Source organism: Peromyscus eremicus, chromosome 8a (assembly GCF_949786415.1).
Source record: "Peromyscus eremicus chromosome 8a, PerEre_H2_v1, whole genome shotgun sequence".
Classification (NCBI taxonomy): domain Eukaryota; kingdom Metazoa; phylum Chordata; class Mammalia; order Rodentia; family Cricetidae; genus Peromyscus; species Peromyscus eremicus.
The window spans coordinates 102,681,551-102,707,547 of NC_081423.1; the positions used below are offsets into that span (position 1 = coordinate 102,681,551).

The following is a 25,997-nucleotide window of genomic DNA, read 5'->3' on the forward strand; positions in this document are numbered from 1 at the left end:
AAGTAAGGTGGGCTTCAGAAGTTCACATTTTCTCCCCCACACACACACACACCCTTCCCCTGAGACAGGGTCTCTCTGTGTAGCCCTGGCTATCCTGGAACTTGCTCTGTAGACCAGGCTGGCCTCCAACTCAGAGATCCACCTGCCTCTGCCTCCCGCGTGCTGGGACTCCAGGCTGCTGGGACCATCCAGCTGTTGAACATTCATGTTTTCAACCAGGGCTATGGAGGCAGACCTGGGCTCTAAGGTCTGTTTGCCCGTACTGGACTGATTTCCACCTTTGCAGGGCCTTGGGCCAGTATCCTTCCTTCCCATGCCCCTTGCCTGTGTTCCCAATATCCATCTACTCACACTGGTCGTCCCTTGTCAATCTCACTGTGCCCCGAAGCCTTCCCATCTCCACCCTTCCTTTTTCAGGGCCTCTGGGAGACCCCAGCAGCTCTGGAGTGGGAGCCAGGCATAGTGGGTGAAGCACCAGTTTCTGGTTTCTCCATACCAGCCCACTAGTGACCTGGGCAGCGAATGGGGCTATTTGATCCAAATCAGGAGAGTAAGGCTGCTTGGTGACCCAGAGAGGAATACCTGAACTTCCTCTCCTCTTCAACCTGTTTGCTGCTTTCTTCCTAGCAGGAACCCTCTACTCTATGGGTATTTATTTTGCCCTGAGGTTCAGGTACCAGAGATCTAAAACTCTTGGATCTTGCCTCCTGCCAGACTCAGGAGTCCCACAGTAGGCGGCAAGCCAAGTGTGACTGAAGGGGCCAGAAGTGTAGGAGGGCAGAAGTGCAGGGAAGCCCTATCAAGCTGTTGCCTCTAGAACTCAACGGGGCTTACCATAGCAGGCTGAAATCCAGGGGTCCCCCTTTCTGCCAGCTGAGACCCCTGCAAATCCCTCTACCTTAGCCATATCCATGTTCTTCTCTTCTCCTCTTCACCATCCTCTCTTCCCCACCTCAAGGGCATCTTGCTATGTAGTCCTGGCCAGCCAAGAACTCACTCTATAGACCAAGCTGGCCTTGAACTTTGGGTGGTCCCCCTGCTTCCACCTCCTAAATGCTAGGACTAGAGATATATGCCATCATACCTGGCTCTGTATTTTATATTCTACTTGTGGGTACACAGGAGAGAGGCCCTGGGAAGCTCATAGTGTGACTACCCTATAGTGTGAGGCCCTAAGAAGCTCTTCTCTCTTCTCCCATGAGATTCCAGCAGAGCCAAGCAGAGTTCTGAAGCAGTGTGGGGCTGAGGTGTGAGGCTGCTGCCCGGGACCTGCCACTAGTGTTTCAGGTCCTGCTGGCAACATCAGGCCGAGGTGTCCCTCGTCTGGGCCCTGGCAGCAGCTGTGCTAACCTTAAAGGAATGTGCTGCCAGTTTGGTGCCCCAAGTGACCATGAGGCCCAGTCTGAGAACCTTGTACAACACACTGGTCCTGGGAAAGGGGACGTACAGGTGGCAGAGACAACCTGAGCACATGCCCGCCCCCCGGCCCCTGGCAGTCTAGGAACTTCTCTGGCACAAGGGCCAAGTGGCAATGGGCCTAGGCACTCCATCTCACTCTCTTTATCCTGGGTTAGATTGTCTGGCCAGTCGGCTTTCCAAGGGTTAAGGATAGGTGGGGAGGTCTAGGTCCAGCCAGGGCAACAGGACTGAGGGAGGAGGAAGTAACTGAGGTGTTGGTGCCACTCTGAGAGAACAGGGTGGCCAGGTAGGAAGGCTGACTACTGTCAGCCAGCCAGCCCCAGATAGCAGGAAAACAGTTGCCCATGGTCGCCCATCTCTGACTGGGAGCTGCTCACATGTCCCTTCCACAAGCCTCAGCTATCAGGAGGCCTTAGGCTCAGAGGTTTAGTCTTAGGGGACAGGATGCTCTATAGCCTTTCTCCAGACTCCACTGTTCTGCTTCTCTCTAGCCAGAGGAGGGGTGTACACACCCCCAAGGACCAAGACGTGCAACCCCCGCCAGATGTGGGGGGTGGCTACCCAGAGGTATGCCTCTTGCCCAGCCCCACAGTCCCCACCTGCTGCTGCTGCTGCTGCTGCTGTGCCTGGTGAGTGCTGTGCACCCATCACCCTGCATAGAGGGCTGCCTGCCCTGCACAGAAGTGCTGACAGCTGTCTGTCCTTCTGGGGCTTGCCACCTGTCTCCCAGCCAAGGGCACCCTCTGCCCAGGTAATGGACTTCTTGTTTGAGAAATGGAAGCTGTACGGTGACCAGTGCCACCACAATCTGAGCCTGCTGCCTCCACCTACCGGTGAGTCCCACCGACAGACTCCTGCGTCCGTCACCCTGCGGGACCTTCTTATGGGAATGTGACAGGGACACTCAATGCAGGCCAGGTGACTGACCTCCAGAGGCAAGTGGCTTCCCCAAGGCAGCATGGTCAGGAAACAAAAGAAATGCAGAACTGCCTTATAGCTGGCGTGCTCTGCTGTCCTCCCTGCCGCAGGGTGCCCCTATCCCCAGCCAGCTGACACCTCCACTGTCCTCCCTGCCGCAGGGTGCCCCTATCCCCAGCCAGCTGACACCTCCGCTGTCCTCCTTGCCGCAGGGTGCGGCTCACAGTGGGCAGACAGTGGATAAGGTCAGTGGTGGGTGCCAAGAGAGATTGGGGCGATGTCATTGTTCAGTTGAGGGAGATGACCAGTGCCTAGAATGAAGGAGAAGGATGTAAGAACTGTGGTTGGGACTGGGCCTAGAAAGGATGCCAACCAAACTGGGATCAACATCCGGGAAGGAATGTATTACAAGGAGGGAGGGGCCGGTGGGATGGCTCAGCAGATAAAGGTTCTGGGACCCACAGAGTGAAAACAGATAAATGATTCTTCCAAGTTGTCCTATGACCCTATATGCTATGTCCACACGTGTGCTTCTGTGTGCTTATACATGTACATGTACACAACACACACACACTAAAATAAATGTGAAAAATTTAAAAACTAATTTTTAAAAAAGGCAGTTTGGGGCACATTTGAATGGGAGATCTTGAAGGAAAGGTACCTTGGGCAAACTCAAGTGTTGGCTGAGCTGGAGGGGGAGGTGGGCATGGGGTCCAGGAGGCAAGATAACTAGACCCAGGGGCTGTGCCTTGTGCCCCACATCAGGGAGGCAGCCCCTTTGGATGCAGGCTCAATGAAGTGATGGTGATGCTCAGGGGCCTTCTGGTCCTGATTTGGAATCCCTCTCCCACCTCCCTTCATCTTCACAGAGCTAGTCTGTAACAGAACCTTTGACAAGTACTCCTGCTGGCCTGACACCCCACCCAATACCACAGCTAACATCTCCTGCCCCTGGTACCTGCCTTGGTACCACAAAGGTAATGATGGAGGGCCTGGGAAGCTGAGGGGGTGGAGCTTAAGGGTGGGCTGATCAGAGCCTTGCACCCATGTCCCAGTGCAGCACCGCCTGGTGTTCAAGAGGTGTGGGCCTGACGGGCAGTGGGTGAGAGGGCCCCGGGGGCAGCCATGGCGCAACGCCTCCCAGTGTCAGATGGATGATGAAGAGATCAAGGTCCAGGTCAGCTCTGGAGGGCTTGGGGTGGAATCACAGTGGGGCTGGGTGGGGCCCGGGGATGAGGCACTGCCCAGGCCCGCTCAGTCTCTGGTTTGCAGAAGGAAGTGGCCAAGATGTATAGCAGCTACCAGGTGATGTACACTGTGGGCTACAGTCTGTCCCTGGGGGCCCTGCTCCTTGCCCTGGTCATCCTGCTGGGCCTCAGGTATGCAGCTGTCAATCACAGCTCATACTCAGTGTGGTAAGGGGGGAGAGGGACAGGGCAGGGGTGGTGCTGACTTGCTGTCGTATAGGAAGCTGCACTGCACCCGAAACTATATCCACGGGAACCTGTTTGCATCCTTTGTGCTCAAGGCTGGCTCTGTGCTGGTCATTGATTGGCTGCTCAAGACACGTTACAGCCAGAAGATTGGAGATGACCTAAGCGTGAGCGTCTGGCTCAGTGATGGGGTGAGCCCAGATCTGAAGGCTCGCCAGCCTGTGTAGGGTGGCAGGGTGTCATGGACCCCATTCATACCTCACCTTGCTCAGGCGGTGGCTGGCTGTCGAGTGGCCACAGTGATCATGCAGTACGGCATCATAGCCAACTATTGCTGGTTGCTGGTAGAGGGTGTGTACCTGTCCAGCCTGCTGAGCCTTGCCAGCTTCCCAGAGAAGAGCTTCTTTTCCCTCTACCTGGGCATTGGCTGGGGTGAGTAGGCTTGTGGGGAGAATGGGGAAGCAAGCTAACCAGGGCCATGGAACCACAGCTGCTGCTTCCCACAGGGGCGCCCCTGCTGTTTGTCATCCCCTGGGTGGTGGTCAAGTGTCTGTTTGAGAATGTCCAGTGAGTATGAGTTAATAGGCTGGGCTGGAGCAGCTGAGGCTGATGGTGCTGGGCTTTGTAAAGAGACCCTAGGGTGGGGGGAGATGGGTGAGGGTCACACTTTGACAAGAGATGTAAATCCAGGGTTCTGGAGCTGGGGTTCATTAAAGGCTCTCACTTTTCCTTTCTGGGGGTGTTCAGTAAATCCCAGCAGATAGGGATAGGGCCTGGGGAGCTGCATGCATCCCCAGGATGTGAGCGACCACCCTCTGCAGGTGCTGGACCAGCAATGATAACATGGGCTTCTGGTGGATCTTGCGCATCCCTGTCTTCCTGGCCATACTGGTGAGGAAACAAGATGCTTGTTGCCCTCAGCAGGGAAAGGGCCACTGGCTTGGCTCTCCCAGGTCCTTGCTTCCTCAGCCTTCTAGAGGCTTAGCAGAACACATTCTGCCCAGAGGATGGAGGGTGGGTAATCCCAGCACTTATCCAAGGGCTGTATACCCTGGGCTGTGGGTCAAGCTGCCCATCCTTGGCTGGATGCCTGCCAGCCCTAGAACCATGTGTCCAGGGCTCACTTGGCAACAACCTCACCTGCAGGGGGGACACATGAGCACCATGCAAGAAGTTCTCAGGCTGCCTCTGACCTTTGTCTTCCTCACACAGATCAATTTTTTCATCTTTGTCCGCATTATTCACCTTCTTGTGGCCAAGCTGCGTGCCCATCAAATGCACTATGCTGACTACAAGTTCCGGTGGGCAAGGGCCAGGGCCCAGGCCAGAGAGGGTTGGGGTTGGGGGCCAATGCCTTTTGGGGAGAGCCCAGAAGCCCTGGCAGGTAAGGGTGCTCAAGTTCTGCCTCTGCAGGCTAGCCAGGTCCACGCTGACTCTCATCCCTCTGCTGGGGGTCCATGAGGTGGTCTTTGCTTTTGTGACTGATGAGCACGCCCAGGGCACCCTGCGCTCCACCAAGCTCTTTTTCGACCTCTTCCTCAGTTCCTTCCAGGTGAGTCCCCACCATACCCCACCCCTAGGGCCCAGAGTGCTGCCCCTGACCACCCTCTTTTTCCAGGGTCTGCTGGTGGCTGTTCTCTACTGTTTCCTTAACAAGGAGGTAGGTGAGGCTGGGACCAGGATCAGAGCATGGCACAGGGGCCAGCCCTGCCCTGGTATGACCATACCTTCCTCTCCATTATTATGGGTGCATGTGTTGGATGTCAGGCCCCCCAGGTCCTCAGGGAGTTCAGTATGTGAGGTGATCCTCACCTTCCCTGGTGACAAATGGCCCTAATGTACCCAATATGGGAGTTTGACTTTAGGTCTGTTTAGACTAAAGCTGGGCACCTCAGAGTGACCCAGGCAGGATCCTAGCGAGGTAGGATGACAGAGTGGCCCTACCTGTGTTTCCCCTAGGTGCAGGCGGAGCTGCTGCGGCGTTGGAGGCGATGGCGAGAGGGCAAAGCCCTGAAGGATGAACAGACAGCTATCAGCCATGGCAGCCACATGGCCCCTGCAGGGTCTAGTGGTGGTGATCCCGGGGAGAAACTTCAGCTTGTGAGTGCAGGCAACAGCAATGGGACTGGCCACCATGAACCCTCTGTGGACACCTCCTTTGCCAGTAGTCTCTCAGGGTTGGCTGACAGCCACACCTGAATCTCCACTGGAGCCCAGCCAGGCTGGATTCAGATTACAGGACAACTCAGGACCAGATGCCTGGCCAAGGCTGGGGAGACAATGCAGCTAGACAACAGCTTGTCCACACTCCCCAAACCTGTCCGGACCCTGGTACAGGCCACACTGATGGAGTGAGGGTGGAATATGATGGAGAAGTTGTGCTATAGACTCTGGGTGTTCCCATGTGTATTGACATGTCCCATGTGCACAGATATATGTCCTTCAATAAAGAGCCCAAGTAGTAGCTGCTGTGCATATCCTCAACAGCAGGGCTTGAAGCACTGGGAGAGCTGGGCCAGCTCAAGGAGTAGGAGCAGCTGTGGATGGGTACTCACCAGGCAGAGAGGGCTAATGCGATCCAGGAAATAGCTGTCCCCAACGTGGTGCTTTGGGGTAGGGGCTGCTTTCTCCAGGATCACCCTGAGCCTAAGTTGCCCCTTGAGGAAGTGTTTTTGATAGTCTCCTGACTCAGCCATGCAAACCAGGGCCTTGTTGGGCAGAATAGGACATACGAAGGACTGTGGTCAACCTCTAGGGTTCTCTCTTTGGCCTGTGTTGTGAAGATAGGGTGGGGAAGAAGTCAGCCAGGTACCTCTGTTAAAGTAGAAAATGGTGCAGGATCCTGGGGGAGGGGTGCACACAGCCAGCATCAGGCCACGTGGGCTGTACCTGCTCAGGCAGAGCAGCTAATTGAAGCAAATGAAGGGACAGGAGGCCTCTCAGGAAAGGTAAATAGAATGACTCACCTGCCAGGCCAGGCACTGGGGCCAGAAGGGGGCCTTACCCTGCCACCCTCCAAATGCCTGGGAGCAGCAGGGAGGGAAGTGAGGAGGAGACATGCAGGAGGCTGGGTTCGGAGGACTGGTGCACCTCTGGCCCAGGTGGGTATTTGAGATACTAGGACTGGTAGGAGACAAAGGGCTGGAAGCCAGTGAAGCTGGCTGCATCTGCTTGAGACCCGGGACTTCTGACATTGCAATCTTGGGCAGCTCATCCCAGACCTCCAGACTCTAAGCCCCAGATCCAGAGCTCTGGGTGCCTGGGTGCCTGCTGTGGGCACAAAGCCACTCCAGGCCAGCACATGAGTATGTACATTCTCCTTCACGCCAGCTGAGCTCAGGGTTGGTGACTGCCTTGGGGGATGTAGCTCACTTGGGGCCTCCTGACAGCCCTCCCCATCCTGAGTCCTTCTGCCCTTGTCCTCCTTCACCCCTGTCCCCATCTCTGTCCCCAAGGGAACTGGAGCAGACTGGTGCAGGCAAGGGAAGAGGTGGGAGCCAGGCAGGTTCACTTAGCCAATGAACATGAACCATGACCTGGCAGCTCCACAGTGGTGGAGGAACTCTTTCCAGCTCAACCCAGGGTCCATGCAGCATCACTTTCATTTCAGGGGACCCTATCCCTTCTCCAGGGTTCTCTCTCCTCCCTTAGTCCTGCATGTCAGTCTCCTTCTCCCCATAGGAATGTTGGGTGCTGTTCAGCAAAGTGTGTGAGTGTGCACAGGTACCTCGGAGGGACACAGGCATGTGAATATGAAGGAAAGGAAATGTAATCCTGTGGCAGGTATGTTCAGTGTTCCAGAGGAATGTGTATTGTTAGAAGGAAGATGACTTGCACGTGGTCCCCTAGAATCTGGTGTGTGGACATTCATATCACAAAAATAAAGATGAAAACTAAGAAGAAAAAAAGACATTGATCATCAAGGATCAAACTTAGGAGAGTTGAGCTGTGGATGACTGCTTAGAGGAGGGGACCTCAAGCCAGAAAAAGGGCTCCAGAGAGTCTCCTAAAGGGAGTGAAAATGAACAGATGGTAGATTCAGATGACTGGGTAGAGTTCAGGCTTTAGGATTAATATACAGGAACTAAGCAAACACAACCAGATGTGGTCATTCCAGTACTTGGGAGGATGATAAAGACTTGAAGGCCTAGAACTACAAGTTCAAGATCAGCCTGGGCTACATGAGACTTCCAAAAAAAAACAAAACAAAAACCTGAAGGTGCCAGCTGTGGGTCACGGTGCACACCTTTATTCCCAGCATTTATGAGGCAGTAGCAGGCAGGGCTCTGATTTTGAGGCCAGCCTGGTCCACATGGTGAGTTCTAGGACAGCCAGGGCTGTATAGAGACCCTGTCTCAAATGAACAACAACAACAAAACCCTAAAGGGAAGAGGCTGCAGAGCAATGGTGGAGTGCTTGCCTACCACGTATGAAGCTGTTGGGTCCCACAAATAAGGCAGAACGAAAGGGCAAGGTGGTATGCAAGTGGAATCTCAGTTCTGAGAAAACAGGAGGACCCGGGGCTTGCCAGCCAGCCAGTCCAGCCTGAGTGACAAGTGCTTCAGGCCAATCTCAAAGGAGGCAGACAGGCTTCCTAGAGATAGCATTCAAGGTGTTTCCCGTTTCCACTCATGCACATACTTTAACGTGCACATACACATTTACACATACAGACACACAAAAAGGTAAGGAAAAGAAACAAAGCAGATGGTGAAAGAAGGCAATTAGTAATTCCACAAGGAAAAAAAATAGAAAAAACAACTCACCATATGGTTTGCTTTGAATACAAACACAAACATCATGTGATCAATCTTGATGCGACCAAAATTGAGGGAAAACAAAACTATTGGAGGGTTGGGGATGTAGCTCAGCTGTAGAGTCCCTTCCTAGCATGATCCTCAGCATGTTAGATATGGTGGCACATGCCTACAACCCCTACGTTTACGAAGCTGGAGGGAAGAAGGGTCAGAAATTCAAGGCCACCCTCAGCTACATAGTAAGGGTGAGGCCACCTTGAGATCCCATCTAAAGAAGACAAAGACTGGGCTGGAGAGATGGCTTAATGGTTAAGAGCACCGACTGCTCTTCCAGAGGTCCTGAGTTCAATTCCCAGCTACCACATGGTGGCTCACAACCACTTGTAATGAGATCTGGTGCCCTCTTCTGGCCTGCAGGGACATATGCAGGCACAATACTGTATACATAATAAATAAATCTTTAAAAAAAAAAAAAAAAAGACAAAGACTAAAGCAAAACCACTGTAGGGACTGGAGAGGCGGCTTTGTGTTAGAGCACTGGATACTCTTGCAGAGGACTGGAATTCTGACTCCAGCACTCATATCAAGCAGCTCACAATTGACTGTAACTACAGTTCTTGGGGATGCAACTTCTGGCCTCTATGGACACTCTGTTCTTCCAAAGGTCCTGAGTTCAATTCCCAGCAACCACATGGTGGCTCACAACCATCTATAATGAGATCTGGTGCCCTCTTCTGGCCTGCAGGCATGTAGGCAGAACACTGTATACATAATAAATAAATCTTTAAAAAAAAAAAAAAAAACAAAACCTTAAAATAAATAGAATTTAAAAAAAAAAATCTAGAGAAGACACCGGACAGGAACAGCCTGGTGCAGTGGGAAGGGGGAAAAATCAATAAATGAAAAACTCAGGATAGTTGGTTGTGGTGGCACACGCCTTTACTTCCTAGAACATAGGAGGCAGAAGCAGGTTGATCTTTGTGAGTTCCAGACCAGCCAGGCCCATAACAAACAAACAAAAAACAAAACAAAACAAAAAAACCAAACAAACAAACAAATCCAGGCTTGCTTTATTTGTACTTTTATTGTCACCATTGGTTGAAAGCTAACTGTGATGTGTGGGTTTGCCTCTGTGAACAGCACAGGAGGAGGAGGCACACTGATCCACAAAGGTGCTTGCATCCTCTTGCTCAGCTCATTTTGCTAACCACTAGGCCTGGTAGCCCTCTGGATGGCTAAGAGTTACAAGTATGACTTAAGTACTGCGGTGACAGAGTAGCTTCAGGATGGGCCTGCAGCCAGGGTGGGAGACCTGTTGCAGGTTTCCAAACCCTGATCCTGACCCCTTTCTCCACAGGTGGATAGGTGCAAGTATCTCATCCACGTTCTCACCCTGTAAGGTGAACTCTATGTAGGAGGTAGTGGCCCCATGGCACTGACTCCAAGTGGTAGCCCTTGGCAGGGAGGGAAGATGACTGTGTTGTGTGTGTGGGGGGGGCACATAACAAGGGGCATATCTCCCTGAGTCCTTGAAGCAGGTCAGCCCCACCTACCAAATCCTATTTTCCTCTGTCCTGCTCACCTTTTGACCTGGGATCATCCAGCACGAGGGTCCATGCAGAGGGCATGGGTACTGGGATGCCCCCTATAGCCCTCCCAGGTGTTTACACTCTAAGGCAAGGGACTCCAGCTAGCACTGAGTACAAGGCAAGGACTCCTGGTGAACTGAGAGGCAAAGCAGAGGCCTAGGTGGCTGGGGTTAGGGGGAAGAAGGCAGAACCCACAGCCCAAAACAGGACTGATCCAGTTGTTAGGACCCAAATTATATGGCTCCCCCGCCCCACAGACAGGGTTTCTCTGTGTAACAGTCCTGGCTGTCCTGGAACTCACTGTAGACCAGGCTGTCCTCAAACTCACAAGGGATCTGCCTGCCTTTGCTTCCCAAGTGCTGGGATTAAAGGCATGCACCACCACCGCCCAGCAATTATATGGCTTTGATACATCTCAGGGACATTTAGTATGTGTCTATGTGTCACTGAGCTCACTATATTGGGCTAACCTTGTCAAGTGAATCCATGAGTGATTAATAGTGGCAGCGGGTACTTAGCCTGGGAACCACACAGGAACCAAGTACTGATCACTATAAGAGGTTGGGATATGACAACTTCGCTGAAGGTCATGTGTGTGACACCAGCCCAGCCAGAGTCCAAGCCTACTACCCCTCCAGGAAAGGCCGGGAAGCCCCTGGAAGTGCCCTAGTAGAGCTGGTATGAATCAACCCACTAGGAGGCAGAATGTTCTCGGGTTAGGACTTTGCTTGATCCCTCAGCGGACATACTGGATCACAGATTGTGTGCCCACCCACCTTGTCCTGATGTCCCCTTCCAGTCCTGACAATGGGAAGCAGATTAGGTAACAACAGCCTAGGACACTGAGCCTCTTCAAAGAGCCCAACAGGCTCCAGGGAACTAACAATGCCAACTCATGGGGGATGGCTTGGCACCTAGAACACCTATTTCTCACTGTCCTGTATTGCCTGCACCTCCCTGAGGAGACTTGTCTTGCCCAGCCCACACCCAGGAGATGCCTCTGGGGGCCACTTGAGCCCCGGAATACTCTTCTGGGAAAGCATGTTCCTGAAATAAATTCCGCTTTGGCATCTTCTCAGGAGCAGGAGCATTCCAGGGCTGTTTCCATGATTGAAGGTCAAATGCAGCCAGGTCTCTCATGGGCCTAGCAGCTGCCCCAGACAGCCAAGGAGCCAATGCTCCTCAGAGTCCATATAAACCAGGCCAGCAAGGAGTTTAAGGTGATAAAAAAAAAAAAAAAGAGTGTGAACTACTTTCAGAGCTCCATATGAGGAACGGCAGCTTGGACACCACAAGGATCTGGTTTTATCACTCACCAGACTGCTCTGGGGGGCCAGGGGTCACAGATCTGCAGGGCTCACAAGGCCTGAGTCTCTAGTCCTGCGCAGCTGTGTGGGCTTCAGAGCAGGGCTTAACAGACCGCTAAGACACCACTTCCAGTGCCACCCGCCTTTATTCACAGACCCTCAGTCTCCAACACAGACACTTGGATTCAAGAGGGTACAAGAAAAGGGGGCCTTGGTAATCCTCCCAGCACACCCCAGAAAGCCAGGACAGGCCTGGCAGCACCACTCCTTCAAGGCCAGCCTTAGTGCCCCTGTTCAAGGGCACTGCTGTGGCCACAGGGCTACAGGTCCCAGGAGACCAGGCCTGGTGGCCAGAGGCCCCTCCAGAGAGCCAGCACTGTCCTCGGCTCAGAGCTGACTCCACTCTGAAACTGAGGCAAGAAAGGGGCAAGATGGACAGTGGGGATAGGGGAGCTCCCCAAGGTCCAGGCCAGAAGTCTCCATGGAGAGACCCACACTAGATGCAGGTGGGACTGCACATGTCCTAATTTCTGGTCATCCAAGGTTCCAACAGCCAAAGAAACAGAGGTCCCTTTATCCTTTCCGACCTTGAGTGGCCAGGAAGGAGAGGGGCCAGGCATGGCAGGTAACAGCAGAGAGGGCTGGGTAGGCAGGGCCAGGTGCTACCCAAGATGCAGCTGGCCAGGGGAAAAGGACAGGGGATGACATGGCCAGACCCCCGTTCCCCCAGTGACAGAGGCACCTTGATACCCTGGAGAGGAAAGGAAGGGCCTTAACCATCAATCCTGCTGGCTCTGGGGATTACGGCCCAATAGAGCACACTCTCCTCCCCCCTCCCAGGAGCAGAGCCACCGGAACAGAGGGAACCAACATCAAGTGCACCCTGATCTTGTGGAGGCCAGGGGAGGGGCGCCAGGCACTCTAGGACTTCTTGGCATCCTGCGTGTTCCGGCGCTTCAGGTCACTCAGATCGATGGGCTTGAAGGCTGTCGGGGGACAGTCTGGTTGGTGCTGCGAACAGAGCCCCACCCAGTCCCCACTGCTAGAGGCTCCCAAACCCAGGTGTCTTGGAAAGGATGACAGTGCAGGCAGGAAGCAGGGCCTTCCCTCCAGCTCCCTTAGGTCTGCCCTACTCACTCTTCAGGCTGGGATTGGGAACCTTCTCCACATATTCCTCCACTAGGCCCCGCTCACCGCCAGATAGCTGGCTGCGCAGGTCTCGCTCAACACCCTGCCAGGCTGCAACAAGAGGACAGTGGGTTGAGTGCTCTGCAGTATTCAAGCCAACAGAGCATCTGCCCCTGATGCTGGGCCAAGCAGACCTTCCTTTCCCTCAGCAGCATCCATGCCTGCTTCTACAGTCTCCCTCTGTCAGCTGAGGGTGTCCTGCAGAATCCCAAACTGTCTTCCCTCTGCATCAGCTCCTCCCGCCCCTGCTCCTCCAGAAGGCCAGTCCCTTCTGTGCAATGGCCTCCCCAAGCTAGAGGGCCACATACGTGCCTTAGAGGGTCCCACCCATCCCCACCTCTTTTAGTCACCCTACCTCCCAGTACATTTGTTCCAATTCCAACCATACCACCTCTGTCCACTTCAGTGACACACTGTGTTCACAGCTACTTCCTCTCCCAAGGAAGCCTGTAGCCATGAGGACTGCCTCCAAGACAGCGCCTCTTCTGGGGTTCTACCCAAGCCCCATGCCCTCTTCTGGGTTGTCGTCACATGTCCCTCTATCACCAGTCTTGTTTGGTCTAGAGTTTATGGCCACTGGAGTATGGTGGCCTTCTCACTGAAGGTCTACTGTCTGGGACCCAGACAGAGTGGGAAGAGTGGGGGGCGGGGGTGTTCACCCACGGCAGGCAGTAGAGCAGAGCACAGGCACCAAGGGCACCAACCTTCATAAATGAAGCGCACATTCTCTTCGTGCGCTGGCGTGAAGATCTCACTGCTGTTGGTGGGAGAGCGGGGACTGCTGTTCCTCTTGCCGTTGTAGACGACTCTGGAGACAGGAGAGCTGGGGAAAAGCTCTATGTGTGAGAAGGGATTAGTAGGACAGATGGAGTCCCAACTCCCACACAAACCTAAGACCCACCTGGTCATTGCTGGGATGTCTGGTCCTGGCACTTGGCTGCTGGATCCTGCGGCCTATAAAACAGAAACCCCAAGGCACTGCAGATGTCGCCTTTCCAACAGAAAAAGGAACAAACTATGCGGCCCTGAGTCCACTGGGGACCCTTAGGCTAGGCCCAAGACCTGAGTGGCTAGTGGGCTCCAAGCACTCCTGAACTGCTATGGAGGTTGTCGGTGTCAGAGACACAAAGGACACACGCAGGTCAAACACCGCTTAACGTAGCCACTGGGACCATGTGTTCAGCCCCATCTCCCAACCCATTCCTGTCTTCAGTCTGCAGACCCTAGCTCCACCCCAGAGGGCTACTAGGACTCGTTCATGCTTCTGCAAAGCCTAAACTCAGCCTCCTAACTGTCCATGGGAACTGCATGTTGAGAAAACTAGCTATCCTGAAGCTCAGTGACATTTGACAAAGGATCCCAGGAACACTAGAGCATCAAAAATAAAGTAGACCAGGAGAAAGATATCTCTGGTGGGAGCAGCCAGACCTGACCCAACCTAGTGACCAGAACCCTGGGGTGCAACCTGTTTATAGGCCAGAGGATCTTTGCTGACAAGTGAGCGGGGTATCTATGTTTAGGGTCAGAATCTCATAATTAACCAGCTGAGGATACACAACCCAAGACAAGGAAACCAGTCATACAGGGTTAGTTCTAAGCCTGGCCTTGGTCCAGATGGGACAACCCCAGATGCTGAAGACAAAGGAGATCCAGACAGTCCCAAGCATGTCACACCAGGCTCTTCTATGGTTAGTGATCATTAACTATTCAGATGCCTCATGGTATCAATTCCATAAGAGCTCTAGAACCCTGTGCCTCTCCTCAAACCTGGCTCCCAGCCCCCACTCTCTCTGTCTTTCCCAAAGCTGCCAGCCCAGGACATCAAAGCACAGAAAAGCCCTCTGAGATGTAAGGATGGCAGTGAGACCAGATGGAGAAGCTCCAGGTACAGGCCAGGAAGGAGAAAGGCAGGGCTCAGGGGCCAATCCCTACCTTAGCTTCCAGGGTCCACGCTGCCTTCTGCCCTTGACACCCTTTCTGTCCAGGATTCACTGCTACTTGTCAGTACCTGTCCCCTAGGCCGCTATTTTCTGCCGCCTCTACCCATGCAGCCTCAGGCTCTGGTGGTCACATTCTCCAATGCCTTTTCTGTCTGGGTGCCCCTGCTGGCACCAGCCTAGCTGGCAGCAGGCTTTATGTTTGTTGAAGCAGAGAAACCTGAGCACGTTTACCGGCAAGGAATAAAGTATTATGATACCAAATAAGCAGGGTCTCTAAAAGGTTTAACATGCTGGGGTCCAGGACCAAAGAGGTACAATGGGCTAAGAAGAATGGTAGTCTGCAAAAGTGCCAAGGATGTCTAAAAACCTCTGAGATCACAGACTATTACTCAGCAGCCCAGGTAAAGGGGGTGGTGGTCTAACAAAGGCCATCCATAGAAGGGGGTACCATTTCGAGTGAGCAGCCAGGGAAAGAGCCCTACTTCAAAAGAATTTTTGCAGTACCCAGGCCTCTATCCCCTGGGGCTCCCACCAGGATGATAGCAGGAGCAGAGGTCAGGCAAGGCCACCTCAAGCTCCAAACCCAGCACTTCCTTGCCCTGTTTTTCTTCTCTCTCTGTGTTACAAGTGTTTCCTCAACACCCTAGCAACAGGTAAATCATTCCATCAATTCCACAATACTTTTTGGGTCTTTCTGCTGTTCGTGTTTAAAGATAGGAAGCCCAAGCTGGCCTCAAAATCACTGTGTAGTCAGGGCTAGCCATGAACTCCTGGCTCTCTGTCTTCACCCCCAAGTGCTGGGATTACAGGCATGGACTACTACTATGCCTGGCACTACTCCACCATGCTTTTTCTCTGTATCTTTGAAAGTTGTTGTCCCAGTAATCCCACACACCCAAGCCAAGCAGCACTTCCCCGTAAATCTAGGCAAACTGCCACCTTACGTGTAACCGCTTCCTTCTTTACTTCTGAGACGCAGTCTAAGTCACCAGGCTGTCTCTGAACTTACTGCTGACTGAGCAGGCCTTAGACTTGCAATCCTCCTGCATCGGCCTCCTGAGTAGCTAGGTTATGAGCCTGTGCTACCAGGCTCCACAGTTGTGTATACATGCTGTGTTTAGTGAACTCACAAAATAAGGCACAACTAATAATGATTGTATCTCAGATCTGATGACCCTCTGACACATCCCTGGGCCAAGGACTCCCTCTATCAACATACTTCTTTCTACCTGTGGCCCTGCCCTCCTGACTTACACACCCATCCCTGCTGCCCCAGCTCCCCCTAGCTCCACTGTAGACACAAACAGCTGGCAGGCAGTACAGCCTCCTGACACTTTTCACCACTCCCCAGTGGGAACCACTTGAGCCATACAGTCATTGAGTTCTTGGTCCACAATTCCTCGTGTCACCAGCCACTATACCGAAGCCCCCACAGCAGTCAGCTGTAAACTTGTTTCCTGCTGAAAGACTACACATCCCATCTTCCTCTGTAGGTATTTTGGCCATCTGCACACCTGGGTGACAAAGTCCTCTCCGCGAATAAACATGGCCCCCCTAAGGTCAGACCAAGTCTTTCTTTCTTCCTTTAGTTTCTCTCCAGCTGCCTTTTAAAAATCTAACAGAACTAGAACCATTTTCTATTCCCTCATCTTCTGTTCAGAAGTACCCTGGACAGAGGCCTTCCAAACCCTGTGGTTTCCTCACTGAAAGTGAACTGGTCACCAGGAACAGTTAACAGGTCCTCCTGCTCCAAAGATTGAAGCATAGCCATATGAAGCCTGTACCTCAAACGAAGGACCTGCAGCTCTTCAGCCAACATAATGGACATGACAGAGCCATACTGCATTACCCCAGTGAAAACTAATAATAAAGGGATGCTACAGACCACTGTGTGTGAGACAGAAAATGTGGAGTCAGTTCATACTTAAACAAGGTGGAGATCCAGAGACTGAGAACCACACAGGCCACAGCAGACCCTTGCCAAGGGAGGACCACAGGGCAGCCCCTGGGCTGGGAATGTTACGCACTGTTCATGCTCCTACCATGCTGGCCAGGAAGAAGACATCTGACAATCCTACTTCAGAGGATGAAGCAGCTGTCACCTAACAGAGGTGATCTGAATGACTCCCAGCCCCCATCCAACCCAGGGCCTCACAGCTGCATTAACTAGCAGGGTGCTAGATGCTAATTATCCCTACGTTTGCCTCAATCCCTGCCTGCATCCTACATCAGGTTCCTCTCCTTTCTGAAATGCCCACTTCCCAGTGACACCCATGTAGGTGTGCTCACAGTCCTCTATTCCATGGAGAATTCTTATTGAATGGGTTTATTCTATGTAGAACCATCAGCTTCTATGGACCCAAGGCCTTCAGAGACTTCCTGGAAGGCAAGGCGGGGGAGATAGTACAGGGTGCAGGGGATCCAGAACCCATTTCAACTCTTCTAAACACATTCAACATGCCAGGGACATGATGCTAGTTGGTGGTCATAACTTTGCTGCCCAACACAGTGACAACGAGGGTGGTCCCCCACCAGAACCAAAGGTGTAAAGGCTGGTCACTCTTGTTCTTTTGGAGTTTCTGCTATCCAAATTTTCTTTCCTTCCTTTCTTCTCTCCACACCCCTTTTAGAAAAAGAGGTCTCGTGTAGCCCTGGCTGGTCTTAAATTTCTGATACTCCTGACTCCACCTCACAAAGTGCTGGGATTACAGATACCTGCCACCACTCCCTGCTTCAAATTTTCTGGTTCCTCCTTCCATGCCTTGTATCCTTTACAAATTGTTAGGCTTTTACTTAATAACTAACCAGCCAAGCAGGAGACTCTGCTGTGACAGGTTGGGCCCGCTTCCGGGTGATGACGGCAAGTCATTAGACCTCGAATGCAATGTGTATTCTCTTCTTTCCCTGGACTAGCAAACCACAATATTCCCCAACTGGACCCCAGCCCCTCATTCTGGAGGACCTGGCTCCTGCTGTCCTCCTGTCCTGTGTGTGTGTGTCCTCTCTCTGCCCTGGACACTCCCCACCCAGAAGTCCAGGAGCTCATCCGAACTCACTGGGGACCCTTGCTTGAGCTTGTCCCCTGCCTGAAACGTGGCGCTCAGAGGGAAGATCACCTTATCTAAGACGACCACCCTAGGTCCAGGACTGCTTTTGTCAACAGGGGCACGGCACTTCCGGCCACCATCCCGTCCACCTTGCGGACTAACAGCGGACAGGCCCTGGAGCCGCTGCACCGGAACAAAAGGGATGTAGGCAGGGCAGGGCACCGGCAAAGACCCGGGCGCGGGTTAGGGGGCAGGCCTGCGACGCCCAAAGCAGGAAGAGCTCGGAGGCTGCCCCGGGACTGCGGGCGTCGTTTCCCCGCGGGCGGCCCGGCAGGAAAGGCTCCTCCAAGCTGCCGCCACGTCCGCACCCCGCGGCGACACCGGCCTCGTCTCTCCCAGCGCCGGCCAGGCGACCCAGCGACACCAGGGCGGGGCGGGGCGGAGCGGCCAAGGTCCCGCGGAGCCCGCGGAGCCCCGCCCCGCCGCGCCGCCCGCGCCGCGCCTTCCTCACCTCGCCCTCCTCGCCGCCGCCGCCGCCGCCGCCGCCGCTTCCAGTGGGCCGGCCGGAAGTGACGGCACCGCGCAGGCGCAAACGCAGCGGGCCACGTGATCGCGGGCGCACGGGGTACGGCGAGGTCGGAGGCGCGCGAGGTCGTCCCGGAAACGCGGGGTTGGGGGTGTTTTTCCTGCATCTCTGGTCCTCGAGGCTCCAAGCCCAGGCCTTGCGCTGCCACTAAGCCCCAGCTCAGCGTGCATGGCGATGGTTTTGCAGTGGACCGCGCTAATTAGTCTCCATCACAGCTTGGGAATCATGTTTATTGAAAAAGTAAAAAGTATCATCATAAAAAAACCAACCAACCAACCAAACAAAACCTGGAGAAAAAGCCAAGCCAGAGAAATAGGGGCAGAGGAGTCATGCCCCACGACAGGTCCTGGCAGCCTGGCTGCCTCACCGGCATGTTCACTGGGCACACCCTGGCCCCTGGGGCAAGGTGCTTGCCTCTTCTCCAGGGAGGCACAAACCCCCAAAGGTCAGGGGTGGCTCAGTCCATGCTGGTTCCTTTGAAGAGTTCCACCAAGTCCTTGAAGTCTGGATCAATAAGGTCGGAGGGCAGATCGCCATCATCATTGGCTGCATCTCTGTCTGCTCCCAAAGAGATGAGATACCTGGGGTGTGAAGGACTGTTGGTTAAAGCTTACTCAGCCCACCTAGGAACAGAGGGCTAGAATTCTGGGGTCACCTGTTTGTTTTTTCCAGGCAGAGTAAGGAGGAAGAAACCTGACCCCTTGGAACCTGTGGCCAGATTTTCCAGCCTGCTCTAATGTTGCAATCGAGTAGAAACTGCCAGAATCCCTCAGAGTTGCTGCCTACACCATCGGAGCTATATTTGGGGGTTCACATGCTGGAGACCAATTGAAGCTTGGAGGGATTGGGATGAAACCTCTGAACCGTATTCCATAGTCTTACTTGGCTATGTCAGGGTACCCATCACTGCAAGCAATATGCAGAGGTGTCCAGCCAGTCTCATCCCGCTGATGAATGTCAGCACCATATTTGACCAGCAACTTCACACAGTCCAGGTTTCCAGAGAGCACAGCTTCATGCAGGGCAGCCAGGCCTGGGCAGGGTGGGAATGCAGGGTCAAGGCTGTAGCCCTCTGCACAGGATTTCCCCTACCTCCTTAAAGACAGAAGACCAGTCCATCAGTGCTTACTCACCTGAGGGGTGGATAGTGTCCAGGGAGACTTTCCGAGCCCGGATAAAGCGCCCCACCTGCTCCAGGTCGCCTTGGCGGATGTGGTCCAAGAAGAGAACATCATTAGGGAAACGCACACTGCGATCAGCCAACAGCCGCCGCCGCCGTTGTCTGGGGCTGTAGCGGGCATAGCGGGCAGTTCTGCTGGGCATCCTGGGGGTCGGGGTGGGCTATCTCTGTGAGGACCGTACTTCAGTAGGTAAGAGTGGGAAGTATGCCAGCCAGACCAGATCAGTGTGATGGCCCTCTGGCTTGACAGAACCACAATTCCAGCTTATATAGGGCTTGCGGGGCTATATAAAGCCGCACAGTCATGCTTGGAGACGCGAGGGGCTGAAACCGAGCTGCTCCCCCCTCCCGGAGCACAGGATCATGTTTAGTGGCTCATCTTTCAGCACACCTGTCACTATGTCCGGCCAAAGGGGTCAGATCCTTCCTGGCTACTACTACTCTGTGTCCGCAGCTGGACCTAGAAGGTGCCTTATAGAGGACAGGAGAAGGACTAGGAGAGTGCCCATGAGAAAAGCTGTGGATGTGGGCTTAAAAGCATCAAGAGGGTCTGAGCTTGAAGGATGGCTTACCTGTCTACCTGCTGGAAACTGAGTCTCCTCCCCATCTGAAGAGCACTGATCCATTGTCATTTAGAAGGCCTCAGCACTGTCCATTTTCCAACATGTTGCTCTTACCTTCCCTTGTAGCGTCTAGAGAAGATTCCCAGAACTGCCTTCAGAGTATATCATACTGTTAGGAACTGCTGCTGCCCAGGCTAGGATCTCAGTCCTGCAGGTCAACACTACCAGTCCTAAGGCACCCACCCTGTGCGCACACACACCCTGCCTCTGGGTTCTGGACCGTTTCTTAGAGACTCATGAAGGTGGCATCCAGTCTGTTCCTAAGGGACAGGGAGTGGTACAGGTGGAGAAAGGGAAGGACCCCATATGTTAGCTTCCTGCAGACTCTGCCAGCTGTCTTGCTTTTGCAACAGCTTCAGCGAAGGTCTCAGGTGGTGCTTGGCTTGGGGGTGTGAGACTACCTGGTAGATGGAATGCAGGTACAGCTGGGTCATAGGAGCCCAGAAACTTGGTTATGGAGGTGTGGATAGCCTGACTCTACAGCTTCCCTGAATTCCTGAAAGCTAATGGTTGAGTCTGCTAGGGTTGTTATGACCAAGTAGCTCAGACCGGGTCTCAACTCTCAAACAAGAATTTGCCCTCATAGTTCCAGAGGTTAGCAGCCTGATGCCAGGGTGGACTCCTGGGGTTCTGGGAGAGCCCCTGTCCCAGGCTTCCCAGGCTCTGGAAGTCAGTCCAGTCTTTCTGTTCTTTGGCTTCTAAAAACATTTGCCCAATCTCTACATTCATCTCTAATGGCTTCTGTCTCTTCCTGTGTCAAGTCTTACCCCCTCCACCTTTTTTTCTATTCTTTCTTTTTTTAGATAGAGTCACTGGCATTGAACTCCCTTTTAAACTGCAAATCAGGGAAACTCCTGAGCATCCTGCCATCAGTTCCCAAGTGCTGGGTTTACAGGTGTTCACCACCACACTGAGCTACCCCATTAATTTTTTATTTCTATTTTTCCTCAGGAAAGGTGGTTGTTTTCCAGGTTGGCCAGCCTTAAACTCATAATTCTCCTCTCTCAGCCTCCTCACAAAAGTACTGGAATTACAGGCATGTTTTTATCACATCTGGCTCAGATTTTTCCTTATAAAGACACCATCCATAGATGTTCTTACAAAGACTTAGGGTACACCGTTCTCCAGTGTGACCTCACTTTATCCATTTATACTAACAATGACCCTATTTCCAAAAAAGTCACACTCAAAAGTACTAGGAGCTAGGACATGAGTTTGAGAAACACAACCTACTATACTGATGAGATTCCTAGGTGGTCATGGGAGGCCTGAGACTGGGCAGCTCCTTGGCAAGCTGGGGAGCTGAGAAGGCAATGTGGTCAGCAGCAGGCCTTACATCACCTGGCTGCTTTCTAACCTTCATCAAGCCAACATGTTACGCACCCTGTAGGTGTAAAGCTGAGGTCCATTGGCTACAAGACACACTGAACAAGAACTCCCTGCCTGGCAGGGTGCTTCCATATCCCTCAGTGCTCAGGGGCTGTTCCCTGAGTTTGAGTATCCCAGAAACTTGGACGGGCCCTAAGAGAATCTGCTGTGGATGGTTCTGTGACTCTGCATCTCCAAGGCTCAGTTCTAACTCCTGGTCACTTGAGAGGAGTCAGGTACCATGACTTCTAACTTGTTTACCTAAAGTGGGGAAACTAAACGTTCCAAGCTGTAGCTGGGTGACAGAACCCCTCCTTGATTAGATGTGACGATTGTCTTTTTTTGTGTTGTGGAAAGGTTTGGTCTGCACTCCCAGCTCTGAGGATCATATGAAAGCATGTGAAAGAAGGTGCTACCATCAGAGCAGCAGGGAGGACTGGTAGAACCATCCCTTCCTTCCCTCAGTGAATGGCCTCCAATGAGACTAGGTCTGGGCATATTTAGCACATGAGGCCTCTGGTCATTTAGAGCACAGAGGTTCTTGAGTTTGGGGTCTCTGTTTGAGTCACAGTCTAGTTCCCAAAGCCTTACAGACAGTGTTCCTGGGAATTGTGTGTTCTGAGCTGAGGTCTCTGCCTAGTATACCTCGACTTTCGGTAGGAGCCACAATACGCTGTGCGAGTCTTTTATGGTGGTTGATGTTAGAACAAAGCCTGGAATTACATGCCTCTGTCCCTGATTGATTCAGCCAGTATGGACTTATAAAGTGACTAGTATATGATGTTTAGAATTTCTACTTTTTAGAGAATGGACTAAAACATTTACACAAAGCTGGGGTGGTGACAATTTCTGTAATACCAGCGCTTGGGAGATAGAGGCAAGAAGTTCAAGGCTCAAAAACAAACAAACAAACAAAAAACCCTCCAACATTTTGTAGCCCTCAAGCTTTCAATCTTCTTGCCAGCAGGGCAGTGGTGGTGCATGCCTTTAGTCCCAGCACTCTAGAGGCAGAGGTGGGTGGATCTCTGTGAGTTTGAGGCCAGGTTGGTCTACAGAGCTAGTTCTGGGACAGCCAGAGCTACACAGGGAAACCCTGTCTCAAAAAAACAAAAGAAAACAAAACAAAACAAATCAATCCTCTTTCCTGAGCTTCCTAAACATTGGGATCACAGGCTTGTATTACCATACCCAATCCCAATTTATGAAAGTCCAGAACTGGGAACATAGTTCTGGGGTAAAGCATTGCCTATCGGGACAGCCAGACTCTGTCTCAAAAACAACAATGAAGAGTCCAGCACAAATTTGGCATAGTAGCACAAACCTGTAATCCCAGCACTCTGGAGGCTAAGGTAGATGGTTTGTCATGAGTCCAAAGTCAGTCTGAGATACAGAGTGAGTTCAAGGCCAGCAGAGATGACACAAGCCTAAATTAAACCAAACCAAAAAAAATAAGAAGAAAAAAAAGTCTGACAATGCCACCCAACAGTAGTGACATGTACTCAGTGCCTGGGGGCTGTTAGGTGTTAGGTAATCCAGCATAGGCACACGGAATGGTCAGTCTAGAATTAAACTTCAAAGCCTGAAGACCCCTTAGGGCAGTACTTTTTTAAAGTTCCAAGCTAATGGCTCTGGCTACCTGGGGGGAATTGGGAAATTCCAGTCTACTAACCCTTCACCACTGCCACTTGTTTTACTAATTCACTAATCTCAGACACAGAGGTTTTAGACACCACCCTGTAGCTGCCCTGAACAGCCTGGCTTTGGAATGCTCCATTGGCTGCCTCTGCAAAAGGGGAAAGATATCTGTGAGTCATGCTCCTCTCAGAAGCACATGACAGTGGCTGCCTGTTTTGGGCTTTCTTATCCAGAGACCAAGTCCCTGCACAGCTGGGCAGTGGTTCACTGGCTGTCTCTAGGGCAGGATGTATAGCACACCTTTTTATCTGGGACTGGAAACAATCTGCTCACAGCCCTGCTGGGTTTTCTTCTCTGGTAGCCCTGTGTCTTCCCTTAATGGCACGTCAGCCCCAGAGCCTTGACTCACATTTTGGGGACAGAATTTGCACCTTCCCATGTCAAACTCCAAAGTGACTGTACCTACTTTAAGGTGATCATGGGCCATTGTGTCAGCAGGTCCCTGCTGAAGCTTCTGGAACTGAAGTAGCTGGAGATCAGCCCTATAATGAGTCACCAACAGCCAGTGAAGGCAGCATAAATGGACATCTGACCTAATTGCGAGTCAGAATGGACAGCATCAAGAATGGTAGATACGCTGGGCGGTGGTGGCGCACGCCTTTAATCCCAGCACTCGGGAGGCAGAGCCAGGCGGATCTCTGTGAGTTCGAGGCCAGCCTGGGCTACCAAGTGAGTTCCAGGACAGGCGCAAAGCTACACAGAGAAACCCTGTCTCGAAAAACCAAAAAAAAAAAAAAAAAAAAAAAAAGAATGGTAGATAACTGGGCAATCTGGTGCTGCTTGAGGAGGTGACAGAGGGTCCTCTTCCCCTGCCTGTGTGCCAGATCAGCTCAGAGCATCTATGGACTTTTATGGAAGGATAAGGTAGCCATGGAGGAGATGACCACACTCCACACTCCTAGACCTGGGAGATAATCATAAGTCCTTCAGTCCATCCCAACAGTTGGGTATTGTTTAAAATATTAAGGCAACTCCACGTAGTTAAAAGGGAGGTTTATTTTGTGGGGTAACTTACAAGTGAAGGGATAGGTTACAGGGTCTGGGAAAGGTGTAGCACAGTCCGGCTGTGTTCTCTGGAGAACTCTGCTCAGTCTACCTCCAGTGTCCAGGGTCCAGGAACCAAGAGAGGCAGCCCATTCGGATCTCTGGTCTTCAGGGTCCTCTCTCGACCCTGCTTTGTAGGCGTGACAGTTATCGAAGCCTCAATGGGGATTGGAATTTCCAGATCAAAGCTAGAATGGCTACCCACTACAGTTGAGTCTGACACAATGGTTATAAGCAGGAGGGCACCTATCCTTGATGATGTAAAGATGTCTTGCTCTGGATATCTTCAGAAAGTGTGTGTGTGTGTGTGTGTGTGTGTGTGTGTGTGTGTGTGTGCATGTGTGTAAACACAGGCTCCTAAGAATACAGGTAAGGCCCGGGTCTCTGTCTGACCTCAGGCAGCTTGTAACATTACTATGTCAGGACCCCTGTGAACACCCTGAGCCCTGTGACCTTTAGCCCTGTAAGCCTCTACTCACTACCCTGAGACTCTCAGACACTGCAGTGCTCCCAAAGGTGTCCATACCAGAGGGGAAGTCTGAGAAAGCCAGACTCAGGAACATCACCATCCCCATTGCACATGAGGTGGTAGTTTTAAGCCTGGGAAAACAACTGATTCCAGTCTTAGTTTCTCCTTTTGAACTGTCTTCTTTTTTATTTTTATTTTGTGTGCATTGGTGTTTTGCGTGCATGTGTGTCTGTGTGAGGGTGTTAGATCTCCTGGAACTGGAGTAACAGACAGTTGTGAGTGGCCGTGTGAGTGCTGGGACATGAACCCGGGTCGTCTAGAGAGCAGTGAGATGGCTCTTAACCACTGAGCTGTCTCTCCAGCCCCTTGAACTGTCTTCAAGTTAAACTTCCTTATTTTTAAAGTCTCATGTAGCTCATGCTAGCTCTGAACTCACTGTGTAGTTGAAGATGTCTTTTTGCTTGCCCTTCTCAAGTGCTGAGATTACAGGTATGCACCACCATGCCCAGCCTTTTTCCCCCTCTTTTTTTGAGACAGGGTCTTACAATGCCTGGCACGCATTATGTAGACCATACTGGTCTCAAAGTCACAGATCTACTTGCCTCTGCCTCCCAAGTGCTGGGATCAAACGAGTGCGTCACTGCACCCAGCTTTGCTTTCCCTTTTGAAACATTTTCATTTATATGTATATATATATACATATAATATATATATACATATAATATATATAATGTATATATATTATATGTATATGTTTGTATTATATGTATTGTATATGTATTATAATGTGTGTGTATATATATATATGGGGGGGTACCCTCCGAGGCCAGAAGATATCCTAAGCTGTGAACTTGTATAAACAAGGATGACTGTGAATTTCCAGTTTTCCTACCTACACTTCCTAAGCACTAGGATTATAAACATGCTCCACCATTCCTGATAAAATATTCTAACACAGGCTTTCATGTAGCCTAAGGTGGTCTTGAATATTTCAAGATGTGGATGAGAATAACCTTGAATTTCTGATCTTATTGCCTCCACATCCAGAGCTAAGGTAACAGATACGCTGTGGTGCTGGGGACTAAACCTTGAGCTTGAACCCTACCAACTGAGCTACATCCACAGCCCCAGAAGTGTCTTTTTAAATTGGTTTTTCAAGACAGGATTTCTCTGTGTAGCCCTTTCTGGAACTCACTGTGTAGACTCAAACTCAAGAGATCTGCCTGCCTCTGCCTTCAAGCACTAGGATAAAAGGTATGCCACTACCACCCTAATAATCAGGCTTTTCTTTCCTCAGAGAGCTGCATGCCTGGCTTCTGGATGCCTACTTCTAGAGGGCTCAATCCTGAATTTAAAAAGTTACTGTGGCCTGGCTATGGTGACACACGCCTTTAATCCCAGCACTTGGGAGGCAGAGGCAGATGGATCTCTGTA

General features: G+C 52.0%; 3 protein-coding genes across 4 annotated transcripts; 1 reads left to right on the forward strand and 2 right to left on the reverse strand.

Annotated features, from left to right (window-relative positions):
* The first annotated feature begins 1,698 nt into the window (after positions 1-1,698).
* On the forward strand, positions 1,699-6,215 carry Gcgr (glucagon receptor). The gene is made up of 13 exons (XM_059269864.1): positions 1,699-2,048; positions 2,150-2,252; positions 3,207-3,314; positions 3,393-3,514; positions 3,610-3,716; positions 3,805-3,961; positions 4,043-4,202; positions 4,277-4,337; positions 4,592-4,661; positions 4,983-5,071; positions 5,184-5,322; positions 5,389-5,430; positions 5,730-6,215. Exons 1-13 carry the CDS (start codon positions 1,989-1,991, stop codon positions 5,967-5,969), a joined length of 1,458 nt encoding a protein of 485 aa, XP_059125847.1. The 5' UTR covers positions 1,699-1,988; the 3' UTR covers positions 5,970-6,215.
* Positions 6,216-11,550: 5,335 nt separating this feature from the next.
* Positions 11,551-18,199, reverse strand: Mcrip1 (MAPK regulated corepressor interacting protein 1). Of its 2 annotated transcripts, none has more exons than XM_059269865.1 (5): positions 18,110-18,199; positions 13,513-13,565; positions 13,316-13,434; positions 12,561-12,662; positions 11,551-12,409 (listed from the first exon to the last, which is right to left on the reverse strand). In XM_059269865.1, exons 2-5 carry the CDS (start codon positions 13,518-13,520, stop codon positions 12,345-12,347), a joined length of 294 nt encoding a protein of 97 aa, XP_059125848.1. In that variant the 5' UTR covers positions 13,521-13,565; positions 18,110-18,199; the 3' UTR covers positions 11,551-12,344. The 2 variants fall into 2 exon arrangements, with proteins under 2 accessions (XP_059125848.1, XP_059125849.1); XM_059269866.1 differs by lacking the exon at positions 18,110-18,199 and adding an exon at positions 17,668-17,796.
* A 442-nt stretch (positions 18,200-18,641) lies between these two features.
* Positions 18,642-19,507, reverse strand: Ppp1r27 (protein phosphatase 1 regulatory subunit 27). The gene is made up of 3 exons (XM_059269867.1): positions 19,318-19,507; positions 19,067-19,217; positions 18,642-18,765 (listed from the first exon to the last, which is right to left on the reverse strand). The coding sequence occupies exons 1-3, from the start codon at positions 19,505-19,507 to the stop codon at positions 18,642-18,644; spliced, it is 465 nt and encodes a 154-aa protein (XP_059125850.1).
* Between the last annotated feature and the right edge of the window lie 6,490 nt (positions 19,508-25,997).

What these genes read in the sequence shown, in the direction of transcription:
- Gcgr (XM_059269864.1), top strand. Translation starts at nt 1,989, where the DNA reads ATGCCTCTTGCCCAGCCCCACAGTCCCCACCTGCTGCTGCTGCTGCTG. An exon ending in GTCATCCTGCTGGGCCTCAG is followed by an intron (nt 3,717 to 3,804) that starts GTATGCAGCTGT and finishes GCTGTCGTATAG; the next exon opens with GAAGCTGCACTGCACCCGAA. An exon ending in ACTGTTTCCTTAACAAGGAG is followed by an intron (nt 5,431 to 5,729) that starts GTAGGTGAGGCT and finishes TGTTTCCCCTAG; the next exon opens with GTGCAGGCGGAGCTGCTGCG.
- Mcrip1 (XM_059269865.1), bottom strand. An exon ending in TGTGCGCTTCATTTATGAAG is followed by an intron (nt 12,663 to 13,315) that starts GTTGGTGCCCTT and finishes CTCTTGTTGCAG; the next exon opens with CCTGGCAGGGTGTTGAGCGA. An exon ending in TCCCAATCCCAGCCTGAAGA is followed by an intron (nt 12,410 to 12,560) that starts GTGAGTAGGGCA and finishes GTCCCCCGACAG; the next exon opens with CCTTCAAGCCCATCGATCTG.
- Ppp1r27 (XM_059269867.1), bottom strand. Translation starts at nt 19,507, where the DNA reads ATGCCCAGCAGAACTGCCCGCTATGCCCGCTACAGCCCCAGACAACGG. An exon ending in GGACACTATCCACCCCTCAG is followed by an intron (nt 19,218 to 19,317) that starts GTGAGTAAGCAC and finishes CACCCTGCCCAG; the next exon opens with GCCTGGCTGCCCTGCATGAA. An exon ending in GGGTACCCTGACATAGCCAA is followed by an intron (nt 18,766 to 19,066) that starts GTAAGACTATGG and finishes TTCACACCCCAG; the next exon opens with GTATCTCATCTCTTTGGGAG.